The sequence below is a fragment of the Poeciliopsis prolifica genome, unplaced genomic scaffold, assembly GCF_027474105.1.
Source record: "Poeciliopsis prolifica strain line A6 unplaced genomic scaffold, Auburn_PproV2 SCAFFOLD027, whole genome shotgun sequence".
In the NCBI taxonomy this organism is placed as follows: Eukaryota; Metazoa; Chordata; class Actinopteri; order Cyprinodontiformes; family Poeciliidae; genus Poeciliopsis; species Poeciliopsis prolifica.
Genome location: NW_026562402.1, coordinates 5,321,009 through 5,342,129, shown reverse-complemented (window position 1 = coordinate 5,342,129; position 21,121 = coordinate 5,321,009). Strand labels below are relative to the sequence as shown.

General features: G+C 41.1%; 2 protein-coding genes across 4 annotated transcripts in view; one reads left to right on the top strand and one right to left on the bottom strand.

Annotated features, from left to right (window-relative positions):
* The window catches only part of arhgef19 (Rho guanine nucleotide exchange factor (GEF) 19), a 24,803-nt gene extending 14,705 nt beyond the window's left edge, over positions 1-10,098 (top strand). For all 3 annotated transcript variants that reach the window (XM_055048554.1, XM_055048555.1, XM_055048556.1), the window contains exons 2-16: positions 1,008-1,704; positions 1,787-2,281; positions 2,837-2,972; positions 3,053-3,138; positions 3,223-3,479; positions 3,565-3,725; positions 3,839-3,991; positions 5,061-5,190; positions 5,355-5,429; positions 5,520-5,609; positions 5,710-5,873; positions 6,242-6,400; positions 6,490-6,569; positions 6,659-6,763; positions 7,553-10,098. In XM_055048554.1, the coding sequence (XP_054904529.1) occupies positions 1,029-1,704; positions 1,787-2,281; positions 2,837-2,972; positions 3,053-3,138; positions 3,223-3,479; positions 3,565-3,725; positions 3,839-3,991; positions 5,061-5,190; positions 5,355-5,429; positions 5,520-5,609; positions 5,710-5,873; positions 6,242-6,400; positions 6,490-6,569; positions 6,659-6,763; positions 7,553-7,707 (2,922 nt within the window). In that variant the 5' untranslated portion in view covers positions 1,008-1,028 and the 3' untranslated portion in view covers positions 7,708-10,098. The remainder of the gene's footprint in view (positions 1-1,007; positions 1,705-1,786; positions 2,282-2,836; positions 2,973-3,052; positions 3,139-3,222; positions 3,480-3,564; positions 3,726-3,838; positions 3,992-5,060; positions 5,191-5,354; positions 5,430-5,519; positions 5,610-5,709; positions 5,874-6,241; positions 6,401-6,489; positions 6,570-6,658; positions 6,764-7,552) is intronic.
* LOC129371772 (uncharacterized) lies at positions 10,096-21,121 on the bottom strand. Its single transcript, XM_055048564.1, has 11 exons — positions 19,281-21,121; positions 15,255-15,369; positions 14,240-14,386; positions 13,130-13,216; positions 12,391-12,478; positions 12,176-12,312; positions 11,938-12,084; positions 11,569-11,655; positions 11,241-11,316; positions 11,019-11,095; positions 10,096-10,550 (listed from the first exon to the last, which is right to left on the bottom strand). Exons 1-11 carry the CDS (start codon positions 19,373-19,375, stop codon positions 10,419-10,421), a joined length of 1,188 nt encoding a protein of 395 aa, XP_054904539.1. The 5' UTR covers positions 19,376-21,121; the 3' UTR covers positions 10,096-10,418.

Genomic DNA, 21,121 nt, shown 5'->3' with positions numbered 1-21,121 from the left:
AATTGCTGCTTAAAAATGGAAGAATTAGGTTCTCTTACTTTAATGAGTTAACAACAGCAGCCAACCAGAAGACAAGAATCTTTGCCTTCTCCTGTGCAGGAGGCTGCATGGTGACGTACGTCAGAGTTCCTGTAACAGGTGTTTAAAAGCAGGTCTTGAGGATTAGCTGCTCAGGAAGCAGCGGCGTAAAAATCAACAGAGCTGCCCTGGTGTGTGTTCGACAACTCTGTCATGTCATTTTCCTCCATAACCAATTTCTGGTTATTAATAGAAGTTCACAACAAGTATTCAGTGGAGCAGCGATACCTGCCATCAAAGACTCTGACAGCCTTTGTGATCGCTTGGTGCAGGTGGCAAAAGGCGAGAGCGCGGAGGATGTGCCGTCTTCCTCTGTCTGTGCCGCTGTTGTGGGGTTCTGTCTGGGGCTGCCGTGTCGCCGCGTTTGTAGATGTTAAGTACAGGGGCTGGATACCATGTGGAGAAGTCTTTAATTAGAGCAGGAAGTCATTGCTCAGGAGACACAGCAGACCAGACGTCAGAGAGTGTGTGTGTGTGTGTGTGTGTGTGTGTGTGTGTGTGTGTGTGTGTGTGTGTGTGTGTGTGGTGTGTGTGTGTGTGTGTGTGTGTGGTGTGTGCGTGCGTGTGTGTGTGTGTGTGTGTGTGTGTGTGTGTGTGTGTGGTGTGTGTGTGTGTGTGTGTGTGTGTGTGTGTGGGTGTCTATCTGTGAGGCCTGGGTCTGGCTGTTTAACATCCTGAACATCTCAATATTTTTGTTTTTGTTTGTTTGTTGTTTTACCTGTGAATCTTTCTATAATAATGTCTTAATAATGTAGCTGCATGCTTTCAAAGATACACCAGGGTGTGCTACACTACTTTTTATAAAAGTTACATACACTACCTTAACAGTAATTGTATGATGTATCACAGCAGTACAATACCACACTGATTCCATTTCACACTTGCATGCAAATTAATTCCATTTTTGTTTTATGTCTATGTTGCTGCAGCTCCTATGTGGCTGTCTAGCCATGCTCCCTGGGTATGGATTCTCACCTTTTCCTGATTTCCATCCCCACCTTCACGCTTTTCGCTGCCGAGGAGAGAGCCCCAGCATGTGGATTCCTGGCTCCGGAGAGTCTCACAATCCGAGCGAGTCCAAGGAGGGTCGGCCTCTCCTCCATCCCATCCATCCCAACCACGTGGCGGTGTGCCAGCAGGAAACGCTGGCGTTCATTGAGCTACAACAACCAGCACCTTCTAAGTTAAACGGTCTTGGCTCTCAGAGGCAGGACAGTGATTCAGATACACACTCTCAACCTTTAAATGGTTTACGACAAACTCTTAATGAACTGAATGACATGCAAAAAGGCAAACACAGGACACACACTGAGCATGGAATGAATGTAAACACTCCGTCACACGCTGTGGATGACGCTGAGTTTGTTCAGCAGAACAGCAGCAGGACTTCTTGGCAGGACCAAAACGAGAAGCCTCGGACAGTAACGACAGTTTGCCGCCCACTCCACGCAGCTTTCAGCCTTCCTCTGTCCTTTCCTCTGTCCTCTTTGTACACAAACAGGGACTCCTGGGAATCTCAGGTACCTTATTCCTCATCCTCACCAGAATGTCCAGAGTTTCCTGGCCAACACGCCAGCCAGCCTCAGAGGAGAACATCACAGGGATCTCTGAAAGAGAAGTCTATTCGTGAGTTGACGGAGCAAATCAGATTTTAGAAGCTTTTAACTCATTTTCATTTAAGGTAAAATGATTCTTTTCTTGTCCTCAGGGCGAAAGGTGCAGGTTTATTCTCCAGACAGCCCAAGCGATGAATCACTCAGCAGTCCAATCCTGGAGGCAGACTACATCTTCCCCGGACCTTTTGCCTCTTTTCTGGAGGAAGACCTCAGTGGACTATCTTCTCTGGATGCAGCTTCAACTCCCTCGTCCACAGATGGCACGCAAGATCTCCCAAGCATCAGCCATGGAGATATTTTCAGTGTTCAGTCAGAACCCTTGCAGATAATAGAGGACTCAGAATCCGGAGCGGAGGAGGAGGAGGGAGGCATCGTAGAGACATCGCTTCACCCAGGAGTGAGCTTTTTGACACGCAGTCGACAAACTGACCAAGAGCGCCGGCGTTTCTCGGCTTCAGAGCTAATATCAAGACTGCAACTCTCCCAGAGGAAGAACTCGTTCACCTTAAAGCTGGGCAAGTCATTGTCTGCTCGGGTGGCCTCCAGAGACAAGCAGAGCTCCAACAGCCTGAGCCCCAACCCGGACTGTGAGTGGATGGATGGATGGATGGATGGATGGATGAATGGATGGATGGATGGATGGATGGATGGATGGATGGATGGATGGATGGATGGATGGATGGATGGATGGATGGATGGATGGATGGATGGATGGATGGATGGATGTTATGATACGTTATGCCATCACAACGTTGTTTCAGAGGTTTTCACTGCTCATCTATTATGCAACAACTCTCTGGTGGGATGTGCAGTCAGAGCAAGGCTCAATTTGTACTATTTGGTGCAAAGTGTGCAAACCACCGCGCGCTGAACCATTCCTTGGAATCAAATTTGGATCAGTCCTTTCATGAGAATTAAGCATTGCCCTTTCTTCTTGAACCAGGCAAAGTTTTTGGGAGTCTGTCACCATCTGATGTTGGTGAACTTGTGTGAATTGTTGTCCGTTTGTTGCTTACAAGAGTGCCACATGGTTTATCTAAGTAGGGCTCAATCTATTTGCATTGAATCATTCAACTGCTGCGACTGACTCAAGTTTGATACGTTTCTTCACATGTTCAACGTTTTGTCTTTATTCGCTGTAGATAAGCATAACTCTAGACATCGCAGCTCAGGAGGCTCTAGCGACAGCGGCACCTACAGTCCTGTTGGAACTGGGCTTCCGCTGCCCAGTGGCGACAACGGGACGTCTTCTTCTCATCGGTGGAGCACTAAACTTGGGTAACAAAAATCCAATGTGAGAATACGTTTTTCAGTAAATCTGTGCCGTTTAAATAAAATCTGTTGTTGTGGTTTCACAGAATGCGAAAGAAATCCATAGAGGAAGACGTGAGCGTTCCTTCATCATTTCCCACTTCAAATCGCCTGTCACGTTTTTTGCCAAGCTGTAAGTTTGCCTAAATTTGCCTATCTTGCCATCTGTTATTCCTGTAACAAAAAAATTCTCCTGTCAACATTTTTGATTTTGCAGCGATCCTCTACCAGGAATACAGCGACGTGGCAATCAACCGAGAGATCCAGAGGCAACAAGGGAAGGATCCAGGGACAGAGGAGGAGGGACTCAGAGATGAAGGCTCAGATGGAACTCCATCTCCCTCAAATCTTTCTCCATCCAGCTCCTTTCGCTCTTCTAGAGGTTCTGCATTTGCACTGTGGCAGGATATACCTGATGTGCGAACGAGCGGTCAGTTAGACACCTTCAGCAACGAGGAGAGAAAACTGCAGGAGGTGACGAAACGTCAGGCTGCCTTTCCTTCGGAGTTTGTTTCATCCCTTCTTAGACTTCATCAATTCTTTGTGTTTTCCCCTTCAGGCAAAGTTTGAGCTGGTAACTTCTGAGGCATCATACATTCGTAGCCTGACGATTGCTGTGGACCATTTCATGTTGTCTCAGGAGCTCACCGAGTGTCTTGGGGCTCAGGAGAAGCAGTGGCTCTTTTCCAAGCTGCCTGAAGTCAAAGATGTCAGTGAGAGGTGAAGAGATCTGCAGCTGATTGCCTCCCTTGCACTCAGACTCTATGTTTTAACACTTTCAGCTGTCAATCCTCACTCACGGAGAGCGTTCTCTCCTCCATCGCTGTCTGCAGGTTCCTTCAGGACCTGGAGCACAGGCTGGAGAAAGACATTCTCCGTTTTGATGTGTGTGACATAGTCCTGGATCACTGCCCGGCTCTGAGAAGGGTCTATTTGCCTTACGTAACCAACCAGGCTTATCAGGAGCAGACATACCAGCGGTTGCTGTGAGTAATTGTTTTTGGTTTATGTTCAGTTGATCTGCTTCAGATCTGAGTATGCACTCTTGGTGCAGCCTGTGCTTCTTGGTTGCTTTTGTGCAGAAGCTCTAAGCCAAACCTCCAGCTGTCCAAACACAATAACAGAGAAGCTTGCAAGAGTATGATTCATCACTCTTGAATTTCTTCATTTTTCTCACCACAACTATCAATGTCTTTATTGAAATTTTACATGTGAGACCACTAGAAAGTAGGACATGATTGTAAAGATTAAGGAAGTAAATGCATATTTTTCAAACCTAAAATGAATTCATATCTCACATCACCCATAAACTCCGACCAACTTTCCTCTCTCTATAAAGAAATGTATCCTCACAACATAATCCTGCATCACCCACGATTCATGGTGGGAATGGTGTGCTTCATAACTTTTATTATATTGTAACAAAAAGTGGAGCTTTGGTCTCATCTGGCCAGAGTTTCACCCTCTCCATGTTTGCTTTGTCCCTTATGTGGCTTGTGGCAAATTCCATGCAGAATTTTTTTCATGGTTTTCCTTTATCAACAGTTTCATCTTGCAGCTCCTCTGAAAGCATGCATATTCAGTTTTCTCTTATAGTTGAAGGAATGGGAACGTCACAGCATTCTGGGTGCCATCTTGTGGCAAATTGCTAACACTTTTGGGTGTCTTAGAGGCTTTAATGTGTCGTTCTCAAGCTTTCAGATTCATAACAACATAATAATGTGACAGAGACTTGTGATTCAAGCTGTTTGAACCAATTAAATGAAACAATACAACCCTGTTCATCCCTGATTACTACACACATGCAATTAGAAACCTGAAGATGCCTCATTAACCCCATACTTTTAGAATGAGTGCATTAATGTCCTCTGGTGTTGCAAAGTCCAACTTTATCTTCCTTCTACTCAGCTGCAATTTCTCACCTGCATGACTTAACTTGCAGGCACCCTTTCTTGGCTGAGTTAAACAATTTTTTCTGTCTCAGGAGTAAAAACAGCTGGAAGTTTGATTCACCAAAAAAGAGATTCAGAGTTTCATTTGTAAATGCCCTCTCAGGCAGGAAAACCCTCGATTCCCTGGCATCCTGGCTCGCCTGGAGGAGGACCCCATCTGCCAAAGGCTGCCCCTGACCTCCTTTTTAATCCTCCCGTTTCAGAGGATCACACGACTCAAAATGTTGGTGGAGGTACGACTTTGAACTTTCACAGCAGGGATCCTGTTCACCCTCGAAACACTCTGTCAAATTTAGACTGATATTTTGGCGGAAACCATGTTCTTTCCGTCCAACTTGTGAAGCAGAAGTCCAGTTTACCTTAGGGCTTGCCTTCTTACACCATCTTTACTTTTCAGAACATCTTAAAGAGGACAACACCAGGCTCCAGAGATGAGGACACGGCAACAAAGGCTTTCAACGAGCTAAAAAAGGTGGGGACAGTTGGCTCTAATGACCAGAAGACCGGAGTCATCGCAGATGAGGTGTAGCAGTAGTAACAGTGTTGGTGTGTGCCTCCTTAGATCATCAAAGAGTGTAATTCCAGCGTGCAGTCTATGAAGAGGATGGAGGAACTCATCCACCTCAACAAAAAAATCAACTTTGAGGGCAAAGCAAGTTACTTCTGTGGATTTTTCTTGTTGTTTTTAGCAGCTTTGGCTCGATTGACCCAATTAGCCGACCCATTCTGAGACTGCTTTTCTTCCTGTGCAGATCTTTCCTCTCATCTCCCAGTCCCGCTGGTTGGTGAAGCACGGTGAACTCCTGGAAGTGGACACCCAGATGATGAGCATTTCGGGATCGAAACTCAAGCTGCCCACCAAGCCAGTGTACCTCCACTTGTTTAACGACTGCCTGCTGCTGTCCAGGAGGAAGGAGTAAGCATTAAAGTTTCATTTGACTGCCTGTTTAGTGCAGAGATTGTATCCCGTGTTTTTTCAAAACATGTTGCTTTTATAGTTTTTATCTAATGTATAACAGCAAGGATTTGTTTGTTGCATGTCCCAAAGGATGCAAATTTCTGTTGTCTCCTAAATGAATAAATACAAAGAATGGAGGTGACCGGTGGTTTAACTTATCATGCATCACGTGGTTTAATATTTAATAAACATGTTTATTTTCAATAAACAGTTTTTTAGGTTACTGCACTGGAATTATAATTACACATATTTAAAAAAACATTTGTATTAAAGTAAGACATTTGGCTTAGATTTCAATTGCAAAACCTCATCTGTTTTTGTTGCAGGACGTGGAAGTTCATGGTATTTGTGCATGCTAAGATTGGAGAGCTGAAAGTGAAGGATCTCAGCCAGAAGCTGCAAGGAATCTCGGGCTTCATCTTCCATCTGCAGCTGTGTGAAGGCCAGCAGCTCAAACATCAGATCCTTCTCAAATCACACACAGAGTGAGCCAAACAAACAAAGAAACATTCTCTCATCATCTCTACTCAGGGTTGCTTTAAGTGAACTGTTCTTTTTGGTTCTGTCTGCCAAGGAGTGGTAAGCAGAGATGGATCACAGCAATGTTTCCATCTGATCCGTTTGAAGACATTGAGCAGGCCAGTGAAAATGATGGTAAGTAGAGATGTTTATTTGTGCAGCATATCAATGTATTTGCGGCAAGATGGGGTTTTTTCCCCTTATTTTTATGTGTTTTATTGCAGACATATCCCAGGTGCAGTGCATTAAAAGCTATCAAGCCCAAGAGCACGATGAGTTAACTTTGGAAAAAGCTGACATTCTTCATGCTAAAACCATTACAAGTGATGGTAAGAGTCTTGAGTCAGTTTTTTTGCCTTGTAAAAATACTTTTTTTACTTTTTTTTTTAATTTTTTTGTCACGTGAAAACCAAAACCTTCAATGGATTTTTTTTTTTAAATCATACTAACACTAACCAACAGAAAACAGCAGTAAAGTGTAAATTGGTTTAAAAACAATACTTGATTCCAACATTTTTACATGTGAAATGTGCTTTGTGCATTTACTGAGAAAAACCTCTGGAACAAAATTCTTTCCACAATCACCTAATTGATAAAAAATTGTTGTAAATAACACCAGAATTGACCTTATTAGAAAATGAACACAGCAATGTGAAACACGGTGTTCGTCATATCAAAGTTGGTCAGAATTAATGGGAGGACAAAAAAACTTTGTAGATGCTGCAAATAAGTTATAATGTAGTGCCATACTGTAGACCAAAACATATTCGTCTATTAGAAAGTCCAGACTTAAATCAAATACAGAGTCTGTGGCGAGACTAATATTAATGCATTATCTTTGTCCTATGTTTTAGGGTTTGAGCTGTTTTATCAGGCCACACTTTTAAAAAATGTCATTGTAAAACATTTTGAAAGCCACTTCACATTTATGTATGGCTTTGTGTTGGTCTAACATATAAAAAAACTAATGTTTGTAGAAATAATGTGACAAAACGTGTAACAGTGGAAAGGGTAAGCTATGAACTTGCATTCCCACCTCCTCATGGATGTTAGTGAAAGCATTATGCGTGTCTAAAACGTGTGACGCTTGATGTGTAGATGCTGATGTGTCTCTGCAGGCTGGGTGGAGGGCATCAGGCTGTCAGATGGGGAGCGGGGCTGGTTCCCCAAAACCTACGTGGAGGAAATCACAAGTCGGAGCGCTCGCCTCCGCAACCTCAGAGAAAACATCCGCATCAAATGTGTCACACAGAAACTGAAAGGGGAGGACTGAGCGAGCTTTTACCGTAAAGCTGCCATCCAGATGCTCGTTTTCATTTAGGATGAATGTCTGGAGTTCTTACAGTCAGCAGGTGCTGAAATAACACTTTTTTTTTAAAGACAGCAAACATATTCATTTTTATTTCACATCTTCAGCTTGAAAAACTTTTCACCTGTGTAAGTCTGTAAAAAAGAAACAATTCAAAGCTCAAATTATTTATTTTTATGAAAACATTTTCACGACTCTATCAGTATAGTATACAGTGAAAAAAACGTTGAAACAAAGAATTTAACCCAGAAACAAATTTTCTGCAATTTCTCCAGCTGAATATATCTTCAGATTGTCCCATGCAGTCACAGGACTGCAGATTGTGGAAGACACACAGAATCAACTCAAGTCATCAGATATTTGCTGCTGAAATGCCTCAGGACAGGCTTTAGGCATCACTTCTTCTCTTCACAAGGCCTTAAACCTCTGCTCTGTCTTCTGCATGCAACAAGAACTTCAGCGGAACGACAGATAGATTGATTTGTCAGGAGAGTTTCTGTATTTGAAACCATCAAACCAACACTGAGACAGCGGGAAATGCTTAAGTCATCTCTTTTTAGGCTTTCATACCAGAAAGCCGTATTTGACTGGACTCTTTCACTGATCATAAATGAATGAGCAGGTGATGAAGGCCTGTCTTATCTTATGCAATAGTTTCAAATTCATCAAAGTGTAGAAAAAAGTATTTTATTACTCCGTATAGCTGTTTAAGAGAAACAAAAGTCAGCTAAAAAACAGTTGACTTTTCTAAAACATTACAAGAAAGTCCAACTCCTTTCAACTGGAACCAAAGGAAATATGTTTTGGCCTGAGTCATTTTGCAAACTACTGTTTTTCTATTTACAAAACATGAATCCTGAGACAATGCATCTCCCTGTGTGGAAAGCAATAATTTTCTGTTCAAACTGTTCCATCAAAATCTGTAATTTACTTGAGTCCTGAGGCGGATGCATTTCTGAAAAACGCGAGCAGGTTTCTTTTTTTTTTTTAGTAAGTTTCAAACACTTCATCCTTCTGTTGTAAATTGTAGCCACATTTTCACTGTTGAAAATAAAAACACAAACAATGATGCACTATTTACTACTGACAAAAAGACCTCCTGTGTGGGATATTTGCTGTTTTTTAAGAATTTGTGAACTGACCAGAAAACGGTTGTTAAGGGAGACCTTTTTACATTTGTTTATTGTATATAAGGAAAATATTCTTTTCATATTTGCTATGAAAAGTGAACAAACATATTCAGCTCCACTCAAACCTTGACATACACTCACCAGCATACATGTCATATTGCTTTAGGGATTTTCATGATTTGGCCAAGAACTGATGATACTCCCAGTTTAATCAGTATAACCAGTTCACAGCAACACAACAGCTTTTCCCAACCCTGGTCCTCCAGGCACACTGGCCTGCTGGCTTTAGATGTTTCTCTTCAGCACTTCCCTTTCAGATGATTGCAATTCAGCCTGTTAATCAGCGATCAATTGAAATCCTGTGTGCTGAAGCAGGAAAATGCCTAAAACATGCAGGGCATTGTGCCTTTAGGACCAGGGCTGATATACAGAACAATGTAACCACTGAAGTCCATGCTTTGGAGTAGCAAGGAAAAGTGTTTAAAGTAAGTGGGGCCTGACTTGTCCACCGATGGACCAGAAGAGCATTGTGGGATACGTAGTACAAGCATCGCATGCACTTTTTTACATGCAAAATCATGCAAAGCTTGTGATTTCGCTCCCTGGTCGAGGTGACTCTACTGGACCAATCATTTGAATTCCTAAAATAACACAACATTTATGCTCATGAGGTGTGGTTGTAAACTGATTCCATTTACAAACATGTGTGAAAAATATTAATTTTACTTTCACATATGCCTAAGTAAAAAATATGTGCTACAGACCTGCTCCTCTCTGACCTCTGACCCGGCTGTAAGTCAGTGTTTTTCCACTGTAGCTCCTTTCAGTCAGCATTATTTGATACGCAGCCCAGTGTGACTGAGCTGAGATTTGTTTATGGACCACCATAATCCACTTTTCCAGTGGCACATGAAATGTTCCTGTCAAATAGCCGTGTGTTGTAATTTAAACTGTTGCTGTTGTGGCATATGTATTTATGTTCCCCCAGATTCTGATGTATATGTATTTTACTGTAGATGGCATTGTGTATAAAGAGTTAGAACTTGGCTTGTTCTCTTTGTGTGACTGTAATTTATATGCAGAGACATTTGAATCTGAATCGTTTCCACCGGTGCTTTTGGTTTTCTACCCTGATATCAATATAATGCCATAATACACTGGAGTTCTGAACACTACTGTAAATGTTTCAACCCTCAGATAAACACTGATACTTGTTCAATGCTCAGGTTGCGAGTCTTTATTTGAAAACTATCAGTAAAGTTCTACATACATAAATGTACATTTTGTTCAGCCCCGGCTTTCTGCTCTACATATTTACCATCTTTCCTCTGAAACCAGGTCATGACCTGCTTTCAGTCTGGTCACACGTGAAATAGACCAGACTTCCTTATCCGGTACATACAAATAATCAACTCAACGATTTATATCTAAATTAGGAAAAGAGCGTTCCACCCTTATTATGGCAAACATAAATACTTTATCTAAAAGTTGATTTGGATTTATATTGAACAGTCCGGTTTTAAAGATTTTTCTGAGAACTGCAGGTCAGCTCCTGCCGTTGACGTGACACTGGTCGGCTGCTAAAATCGGCTCCTGCGACTCCTTCCTGTTCCTCTGCAGCTTTGGCATCAAGGGAGGCGGCGGCTGACTCATGATAATGTGGTTGTCTCTGTCTGGCTGTGGATCGAAGAGAAAAAAAAACAGCTCGGTCAAAGTGAACTGTCAATATTCCTGGGAAAATATAAGAAGGAGACGTTAACCAGGAAAGTGCTAAGAATACCATTTATGTAACACAACAGTCTGCCTTTAACCCTTCTTTAATGCTGATAGTGTACAGAAATCAAAATTTTGACAGCAAGTATATGTTAAATAACACAAGAACAAAGTCATTTATTTGCTCAGTTCTGGAGCCTTAATTTAAGTTCTTATCTTTTTATTGGTTTTTAAGATCTTTGTATAATTTATAGTTATTGTCTTTTTATTATTTGATATTATTTATGTGCTGCGTGAAACTTCTGCCCTTATCGTGTTTTTCTCTTCTTTTTTCCGCCCCTTTCTCTTTGACTGCAACACATTTCACATTGCTGCGTGCATCTGTGCATGTGACAAGCACAGCTAATCTAATCCAAGAAAAATTAGTCTAACCTGCTGCAGATGGAAAATCCAGGCCTGGTAATCCTCCACACAGGTGCAGGAGACCTGCAGCGTCTCCAGCAGCTCCCCTGCAGCCAAAAACACAGGCGCTCTAGAAAGTCAGTAAGTGTGTTTGCTTTTTCCCTATTTGGGCAAAATGGCAAAAACAAAAAAAAAGAGGAATGTTTCTTCTTAAAAAAAGGAAGACAGGAAAACATTTTCTGACGCGTTTACCTCTTAGTTCAAACTCTAAGCGTCCAGGAAGTGCAGAGCGCTCCACTGCCTTGAAGCTCTGTCTGGCCAACCTGCCCTGTTACAGACAATATGAAAAACACAAAGAAGGAATTTGTGCATTTCATTAATTATACTACGGTACATTTCTTGATTTCTTTAAAACACATTTTAAGAAAAACACATGTAGCAGGTTTGACTGGGAAGACCTTCCCCCAAACTGGTGTCATAAAACATCAAATACTGTAATGATTATTTTCACACAAATCTGTCTCGTGGTGGTGCAGGAGCTGTTATTATGGATTTTCCTCTCAGAGTCATTATACCGTACCTCATATTTTATATGCAGCCGCTTACTGTCCACAGAAAGTAGCAGGAGATCTTGAGGAAAGAGAATCATCAGTCTTTCTTGGAGACCCTGCAAGACCACAATTATCAATTAAAAACTCCCTAAAGCGATGCATTTCATAGTTTATAACGATCTCAAGCTTGCAGTTTTACTACATTGTTGCCATGGTGCCTCTTGGACACTAAATGTAAACAGATGTTGATGTAAAGTGAATGCCTTCTCTATATTTTTCAACACCCTCCTCTGAACGATGTTGATCAGTGAATGATATACGATTAGTCGCATCGTGTGCAGCAGTTGGGAAGGTGCTTATGAAGCCGTCCTGCAAATGAAATCAGAAAAGCCGACTACCTGTCTTTGAGTGTTGATGATGTGAACAATCGAGATGTGTCCAGGCTGACCCATGTGGTGTATGGGTGAGCCCTCCCAGTTCCAGATAGGAGCCTGCATTAGATATTTCTTCAGCTCCTCTCTTTTCCAGTTTTCATCGCAAGGCAGCTGGTGAACAAAGACACGAGCACGATATCAGCTGCACCACTCCAGCCATCCACAGCTGGAACCAGATGTGCAACAGATGTGAAAACATTACAAGATAAGAAAGAGCACACTGGGAGGGACTCATGGGTTGCATCATGGACTCATATCTCCGGTCTTCTATGTGCTGAATCCATCTCTGTGACTCTGCTGCACTGGCACATGCAAACACCTTGGAGTCCATCATAGCACCTGGATAAAAACAGTCAGAACTGGGTGAGTTTACACCCAAGTGCCAAATCTTCGCTGAGATTAAGAATTTCCACTCACTGGTGATCTCAAACATGTGTGTTGGACGTGACGCATCCAGCTGCAGGGATAGGGCTCGAACAGACAGGCCAGAAACAGGAAGTATACCCTAGCGGATAAGAAAACGCAAAACCTTTGAGTGACAGACATTACGCCACCAGCATTGAGTAAAATCTTTCAGCAAACCGAGGCTGCGTTCACACTGCAACCTGAAGTGACCCAATTCCGATTATTATTTTTTTGGTCCAATTGGATTTATTTTGCTGTGTCCATTCACGTTTGTATGCAATCTGTATGTGTTCTCCAGTTTGAACTGCAGTCGACCTCAAAGGGTCCTGGATGCAATAACGTCACATAGAGAGCGTGCCAAGTGTTTTGCCAACCGCCATGAAGAAGAAGTGGTGCTCAGTGTTTGCAGAAGTAAACATTGATGCTAACTGTGGTGGACAGCTTACAATTTTGAAGTTGTTGTCCGACCAGAGCAGAATATTGCCGTTTGTCGAGTATCTGTGGCGTTCAGGTCGGATGAGTGTGACCTGCACGTTAGGTCACATTTGAATCGGATACGTATCGGATGTCCAAGTGGTCTGGGTCGCATTCAAAAAAAAATCCGACTTGTGTTGTTCAGACTGTCAGATACAGGCTGCGTTACGTCACGAAAATTGGAGTTGGGTCACTTCAGAATGCGGTGTGAACGCAGACTAATAGGGTGAGTTAAATGGATGGATAAAAAAAAAAAACGACAGATTGGAATACATACCTCATAAATGAAGTCTTCTTGGGAGTGATCCAGAGAGAGGATTAAAAGGTGAAAAGAGAACAACAACAAGAAGCGTTCACTTTGTTCCTGTGAACACACACAGCAGAAGTTTTTGTTCTTGGTTGTGCCATTGAGAGAAAATGCTCTGCCTCAGTGGCAAACAATAAAGTAACTGCACTCCAATAAGGTGCACTGTTAATAAACAGCAGATTAAAAAAAAACTTTAAATTTAGTATCTAAATCTGTTAATTAAAATGACAAACAGTAAACAGGCAAATTAGTAGGAAAGCAGAAAAGGCCATAGATAAAATTATCTTTAACTGCAGTGGCATAATCTCATTCTAACATCATAGGATTTAACCATATTTTTTTTCTTTTTTTTTTCTCCCTACTTTTTGGAATAACATTTCATTTTTTAATTACATCATTTTTATTTAATCGCACAATTTGCGGTCAATAAAGTAAGTAGTTTTTGAATTTGCATTGAATTTTTAAAACATTTTTGCAACGTCATAGAAACATCCCACATTAAGAAAGGATTTTCTACTAATCACTGCAACTTTTACAACCCTTGACTGACACTTAGGTTAAATAAAAATAAATATATATATATACATACATATATATATTTATTTTTTTTTTTAATAGTATGATTAAGTGTGTCCAGGAACTTTTAAATAGTTACTTCCTGTTTAGCTATATTATAAATATGATGTGACGCAGAGGTCCATTTCTATCAACTGCTCAACAAAATGGAAAAGCTAAGAAAACATGGCATTACTGATCCTCATTAACCAGAAAATTGCTAAAAGAAAGTTGATCTTGCCTATTTCTACCAGAATGTTAGTTCAAATGTTTAAAACCGATGGAAATATGTCAAACGAGCCTGAAAGCTGAATTGTTTTCTTGCCATCATTCACAGGGAAGAGGCTGACAGAGAAAGAAAAGAACGAGACTGTGTTGCTGTAATAATACATTTTTGACTTCATCTTTTTATTTTACCAAAGTTTATAAGGAGTGTAAAAATGTGCAGAAGAAGCACATATTTAGTAAGGCAGTGATTTTATTTGAAAAATCCCCAGTAGCTTCCTAACATTTTTTCCATTTTACCTCTGAATAGTTGTTGTAGAAAGACACCACAGAGGAGTGGATGACCTCTCCATAAACATGAGCAGGTTGGCCCTCCCAGCCCCTGATGGGCTGCTGAGAGTAAATCCTGTGGTGGAGCTCATCTCTGGTCCTGCCCCACAGCACCACCTGCAGGCACAAGAAAGTATTACTGCACATCGTTCTTTTACATTTTTTTTATTTTGGAATTACAAAATAAAAATAAAAATCTTTAAAGCTTTCTGAAAACCGTAAAAAAGTTTTCTTTGCACTTTGGCTGTTTTTTTTCCCCTCCACATTTTCAGCCTTACATTTTTTAATTTTTAACGTCTTTAAAATAGTGCTGTTGTTTGTCTGAACTATGACCTTTTCAAGCAAAAAAGTGTCCTGCAGGAAAGCAGTGAACCAGTGCTGTGTCTATACACACAGAGGCAGTGGTTGAATGGCTCTCCACTCAGGGTGTCATGACCTGCAGGAGGCCATGACCAAGAAAAACGTAAAAATCATAACAGCTCAAGCAAGTTTTTTTTTTTTTTTTGTCTACATGTCTGAAGAATTTTCCACAGGATCACTAAACAAAGAAATAGAAAAAACACAAAAACAAACTACTTTTAAAGAATTACAACTAACCTGTTCTACAAACACAATTTTGTTTGGACTCAACATGAGTGAAAATGCAGCCAAAGAAAATTCCAGCAGACTTTTAGGGTCTGTGAACAATTGTTAATCAAAGCTGTCTTAAAAAAAAAACAAATAAATAAAATAAATGTTTCTCTTTGCATGTTTAATATCAAAAGTAAAGCTTAGGGGAAAAATGTGTTGCCTAGTTTTTTTTATATCTTAGGTAAAAGAAAAATAATAAAAAATCTGTTTTATCTTGTTTTCTTGCAGAGTAAATTATACATGTGTGAGTGTGAGAAAATGGAAATTGTTTGTCTGCCTGATATTTACGGAGCCACCGCTGCACTCTCACTTTAAAGGCTTCAGATCTGCAATGGGTTTGTGGCTTTACTCTGACCTCCTGTTCCAGGTGTCGCACGGAGGCTTTGCATGGCAGCTGTGGTTCCAGCTGCTGCTCATCTCTGCTGTTCCTCACCGACAGCTGAACTCTGTTTTCGCTCAGACTCCATATTCTGAAAACACACACACACACGGAGACATGACACATCGTGTGTCAGGGGTCAGTGATGAACTTGCTGCAGCAAGTAAAATGACCGTGGCTCCGCTGCTTTGGACAACGTGTGAATGTTTAATTAATTCATTTTTTAAACATTCTTGAGTGTCAGAAATGCAACAAATCTGTGAATTTGCTGACGTTTTTTGTCTTGCAAAGTATGCTCTGTCCAGCCGGTAACAGCCATTGTCAACAATATGAAGCTAACATAAGGAGCAACAGTATTAAAACCCAGCGCTAACATGTCTGCATCCCCCCAGCCTAGACTAATCAGATTACAGAGATCAGAGGGGAGACAGACGTGCTGCTTATCTATTCCTGCAACAATTTGGAGCTTTTATCCTCCAATAAGAATGACTGTTGAATAGATTAGTTTGGTGGAAGTTAGAGCACACCAAACCTGTCATTTCACTGGGAGCTACGTAGAATAAAGAAGGATTTCTCTTCGATCATGTTGATGTAAAAACTATTAAACAGACACAGTGTTATGATAAAGGTTTTTATAGTCTGGTCTTCTGGTTCTGGTCTGATCTGCATCCACACAACCAGACATGGAGAAGTAGCAGGTCTCTACATGTTTGGATTAGCAAACCTTTTTTGTGTGTGTGCTTCTCTAACCTGGAACAAATTCCAGAAAACAGCAAAACTGCTGAAACGCTGAGTTCCTGTACACTGTGTGCACAATTATTAGGCTAGTTTTAGTTGTGACTATATCATAATTTCATGCATGTTGGGCCTAAGGAGATCAACACCCTGTGTGCATAATTATTAGGCAGCTTCTTTTCTTCAGACAAAATGGGCCAATGAGATTTAAGTGACAATGAAAAGTGCAGAATTGTAAAAGGTCTTTTAGAGGAATGCAGCACTCTTGAAATTGCTCAAATATCGGTGCGTGATCACAGAACCAGCGAATTGTCATCAGGGTTTAGGACTAAAGGTGTGAACTGAGTTTAGGTCAGGTTTTGGGTGAGGCATGTACTGGTAATGGTTAGGTGTACAGTAAATCCTTGTGGAGATAGATAGACATTATGTGTGTGTGTGGGTGTGTGTGACCCAGATGAATTGGTTATACTCCTTCACTAGAGCTATCAGACCAGTGTACAGCATATGGTCTTGCAGTCATACACAACATATGTCAACTGGTATCTCACAGACTTCTGCATTTTAAACCTTAACCGAATCACACTGCAAATAGTGTTCACATTTTTCTGCAAGTACCACATGCATGCACACATGCATGAAGTTTGCATGTGTGCAAACTTCATTTCACTCTGCAAACAAACTTTATGAACTCACATTTAATTATACTCCAGGAATCCTGAATGAAGAAAATGTCCTCCCATGACATGATCTGGCAATTGCTGAAAAAGCTCATAGGGATGAAGAGAGAGGTCTCAGAGAATGCTCAGTTCTGCTCCTGGAGTGGCTCTGAACCAGATCCTGGACAGAATGATCTTTTTCAGATCCAATGATCCTTTCAGCTCCCTTCATTGTCTTCCCCAGGGCCCTCTTGTCTACCCCCCAGCCTGTAGCTAAGATGTTCTACATGTCGCAGAGATTATGACCAACACATTCCAGTGCAAGGAAAGAGAGAAAAATTTCAGCTAGTATTTATGTTGGTTGCTTTTGTGACCACATTACACTATAAATGCATAATCTTAGTAAGCATGACTGAAGTACTGCATTTCAAAGGAAATGTTCTATTTTCTCTGGCATAATAAATACGTCACTACTCTGCAGGAAATATATCACTTTTCTGTGCAATTACAAAACCAGCTCAGCATGGTGATCACTACGTAATGTTGTCAGATATAAATGCTGTGGATTTGACTGATGAGGTAACTCACTTCAAGCATTGTATTTCTTTTGTAAGTCAGACATTTCCTCCTAAAAGACCCATCTGGATTCATGTTGTAGTCTGGAATGACCAGCTGCTTTCAGTGGCATTAATTAAACAACCCATAAGAAGCTGCTGTTCCTGTTTGCGATTAGCTTCCTGGTAATCCCTGCTGCCTCCGACTGATGGAGGATTTGTCCAGCCCTCTACTTTGCATTAAACCTCTCCACGCTCTTGTCTGGCTATAATCTGCTAATCATATCAGTGTCGCCTCACTAGCTTCACAAATTTGACCCCGGGGGAACAGGAATGCTTATGTTGGTCCGTGTCGTTCTTCTCGCTGCCTGCTGGCGGTTAAAATATCATATCGATGCTGATAGCATCAGCCTGACACATCACCACGGATCCATCAAGTTTTACGACTTGATAAACGTCCTGGCACTGTGAATAGTTCTGCAAATGTATTAATACTTCTTTTTTCACATGTCTTTCTTTGCAAAATTGTGTGTTTTATACTTCATATGATTGACGGACAAAAAGCAGCACGTAACTGTGAAATAGAACGAACTTGAGTCATGATTTTCAAAATCGTTTATCGATAAAAGTGGGGAAAGTGTGGGATAGATCTGTGTTTGGCTTCTCTGACTCAAACGTTTTAGCTGCAAGTCTTTTGAGGAATGTCAGGATTTTTACACATACAGAAAATACAGAATAGTATAGTGCTATAGTACAATATTTTACACAAATTCATTCATATTGGTGTGAGAGTCACATAGAGCACAGGGTTCTGTGTTTTCATGTTCCAGACCAAGTTGTATGTTGGTCTGGATTTTGACTGGACCACTCTAACTCATAAATGTGCTTTGATCCTCCCCTATCTCAAATATTTTGCAGCATATAAAAGATTTTCTCCAAACATTTTTCTTCCCTGCCCCTTAAAGAAAGGCATTTTTGCAGCATGATGTCTCTGCCACCCTCTACATATAAAGTCACTTTAGGGATATTTAAGGTTAGTTTTCTATCACAGCTAGTGCTTTGCAACTAGCCCAAAAGGTTTCGTTTTGATCTTATCTGATAAGAGCACTTTCCTACACGTTTCCTTTTCGCCCCGCATGGCTTATAGCAAACCCGAAAAAGGACTTCTTTAGGTTTGAGATGTTCAAACAGTTTTGTGATGTCACAAAATGTGAAAAACGCTATATTTGAATCATTTCTTTGTCTGTAAAATCCTCAAAATGATCTGATCTAATTCATGTGTTTCAAAAACAACTTTGCAACAAACATTTAAAGTTCTCAAACAGAATAATTTAAACTCTCAAACTTAAACTGATGGTTTAACTTCCTCATCTCATGACATCCAACATTATTTAGTTTTAAAGATTTTGCTCTTTGATATTATCAACAGGAACATGAAATTAAAAGGAAATTACAAAACTGAAACTGCCAACTTACCAAAATCTCAATGCTTACTGTGTGCCACATTTTTGCCTGTGAGCTGCTGGTAACTATAATTTCCTGAGGGAGTCTTCCAAGGGATCAATAAAGTCAAGTCTAAGTCTAAGTCTCTAAGTTTTGATGTTTTTGTAAAAAAAAAAAAAAAAAAACATTAAAGATTCTGGTTCATTTTTTAATGCAAATTGGTCAAAGTTATTGCAGAAAGAAATCAGATACATTTCTTACATCATCATAGTTTCGAGTGGCTATAAGTACTTCTGAACATTTGAAGTCTGAGCATGGCCTTGCAGAACATGGTGCAGCTTTGAAAACATTTGGTTTTACATTTTAACAACCTGACAATGCAATGCCAGATGAAACCACAGCTGTGGTGGCCTGTTTCACTTCATACTCTGCCACACTTTCTCTTCCACAACTTACAAAACCATGCTTAAAAATGTAAATTAAAACTCTGTCTGTCAGATTCACATTTCAGACGATGCGCTCCCTTCAATCCTTGCAGCTCTTTTTTTTTGCTCTTCTTGATATTTCTGACCAACTAACATCCCTGAGCCCAAAACAAGTTGCACATGTCTTACCCCAAATTGTCTCCAGAGAGTTCCAGCAGTTCAATTTCATCTGGACCCACTTCGTCCACTCCCGTATGCCTCTGAGTCACGCTGCAGCATCCCATGACCAGCAAGGACCTTACGTTCTTAGTCCTGTCTCAGCGAGTCGTCCACACTCTGAGAACCATCTGCACTCATCCGAGCAGTTTGTGGCAAAATAAAACCAAGCAGACAACAGGAAAAGTAGAGAGGTTAGGGGAGGTTGGGTTTAGAAGGGGATATTGTTCTTCAGAAGAGGAGGGGCGGCATAAGGAGAATGAGCACTAGTTCCCCCTTTCTGGCAGCATGCAGAGCATATTTCCGTAAACTCCTTAGAACAAAAGGTGTCGCCTCCTAAAGAGGTACTGAAGATAAAAGGTGGTAAGGTTTTGGCAAGTCACAGTTCACAAGTTGCTCCTTCCTGTTGAGAGGCAGCAGAGGACTGAGCTGCTTCCTCACTTTGCTTATTTGACTCTGCACATGCCGGCGATCCACTGCTGTGAGAAATGAAAGCTGTTTGTGATGTCACTCAGACACACCGACTAAACGAAAGCTTAGTCGGGAAAGCTCTCACACCTCTTCTTGTTGACAACGTGAGTTCATTGATGCCTTTACCGAGACACAGATGGATGATGAAGCAAACTTCCTGTTGGGAAATATGTGCGGTCATGGTTGCTGACTTCCACCCTGAATGTGGCTTGTCGACTGAGATAATTGCGAGTTATGACACAGCAAGATAAAGAGCTACAGTCAAAACAAGCTGTGCAAGAGGCGCAGGCCGGTGGCAATCTTCCCGGTTGGAGGACGATGAGAGGGTTTGCGTTCGGTCTGGGGTGAGGAGAGGAAGAGTCTCAACCTCTGTTGGAAATGAGGCCTCCTGGCAAAATGTATGCTTCCTCATGAACAAACCAAACAAAAACAATTTGCACTGCTCAATTAGTAGGTCTCGCAATTAAACACAATATGCCATTTTCAATAACTACTGCAGTTTCACAAAAAATACATTCCTCCGTCAGAATAGCATCTTTCATACTTGGTACAGAACCCTTTTGGTTATCGACTCCTCCATTCATGATTCATAGCTTCTTTCATGTTATTAATTCAGGGGACCATTAGGGTCACTTCACTTTGTACTGTACCACTGATCTACAAGATCCAGTTTTAATTCGTCGCTCCATAGAACAGAATTCCCAAAACCCTTTGGTTTATTTACTGAGCTGTGAGGAAATTGGAGTGGACTTTTCTTTTTGTTTTGTTTTTTTTGGTCAGTGTTGGTATACTTCTTGCCTGAAGTTCAGGCAAAAAGCCCTTCAGTGTTTATTATGTGGCTTTTTCTGGTAACTAAAACCTCCGCGGTTGCTGCCACCAAGTCTTGCCACACGTCTTTGGCGGTCAGCAAGGGCCTTTGGTCAACCGCCTCCTCGATGACAGTCATTAATAGCTTCCTCTTTTAGTAATGCCTAGGTGGTGAAGGCACCTTCATCTGAAACTTGTGAGGCATATTTCCTGCTGCATCACTTGATACATTCAGAGCCTTTTTCTGTCTTTGTTTGTATCTGGTCTTTTCCTGTGAAACAGTGAGCTTTTCTCTGAACTGTTTGGGCAATTCTCCTGACTCAGCCATATTTCTACAACATCTAAGTCAATAGTCCAGGTACTTACAGTTTTCTATCTCAAACACACCTCATGGAACTAATGAAACCCTTGACTGATTGCATCAGGTTTACCTGAGACACCACTGGGTTTAGTAATGTTACAATGCAAAGTCAAACTTCTTTCAAGTCATGTTTGATACATACATTTTTACAACAGCTGAAAGTAGCTTCTTGACT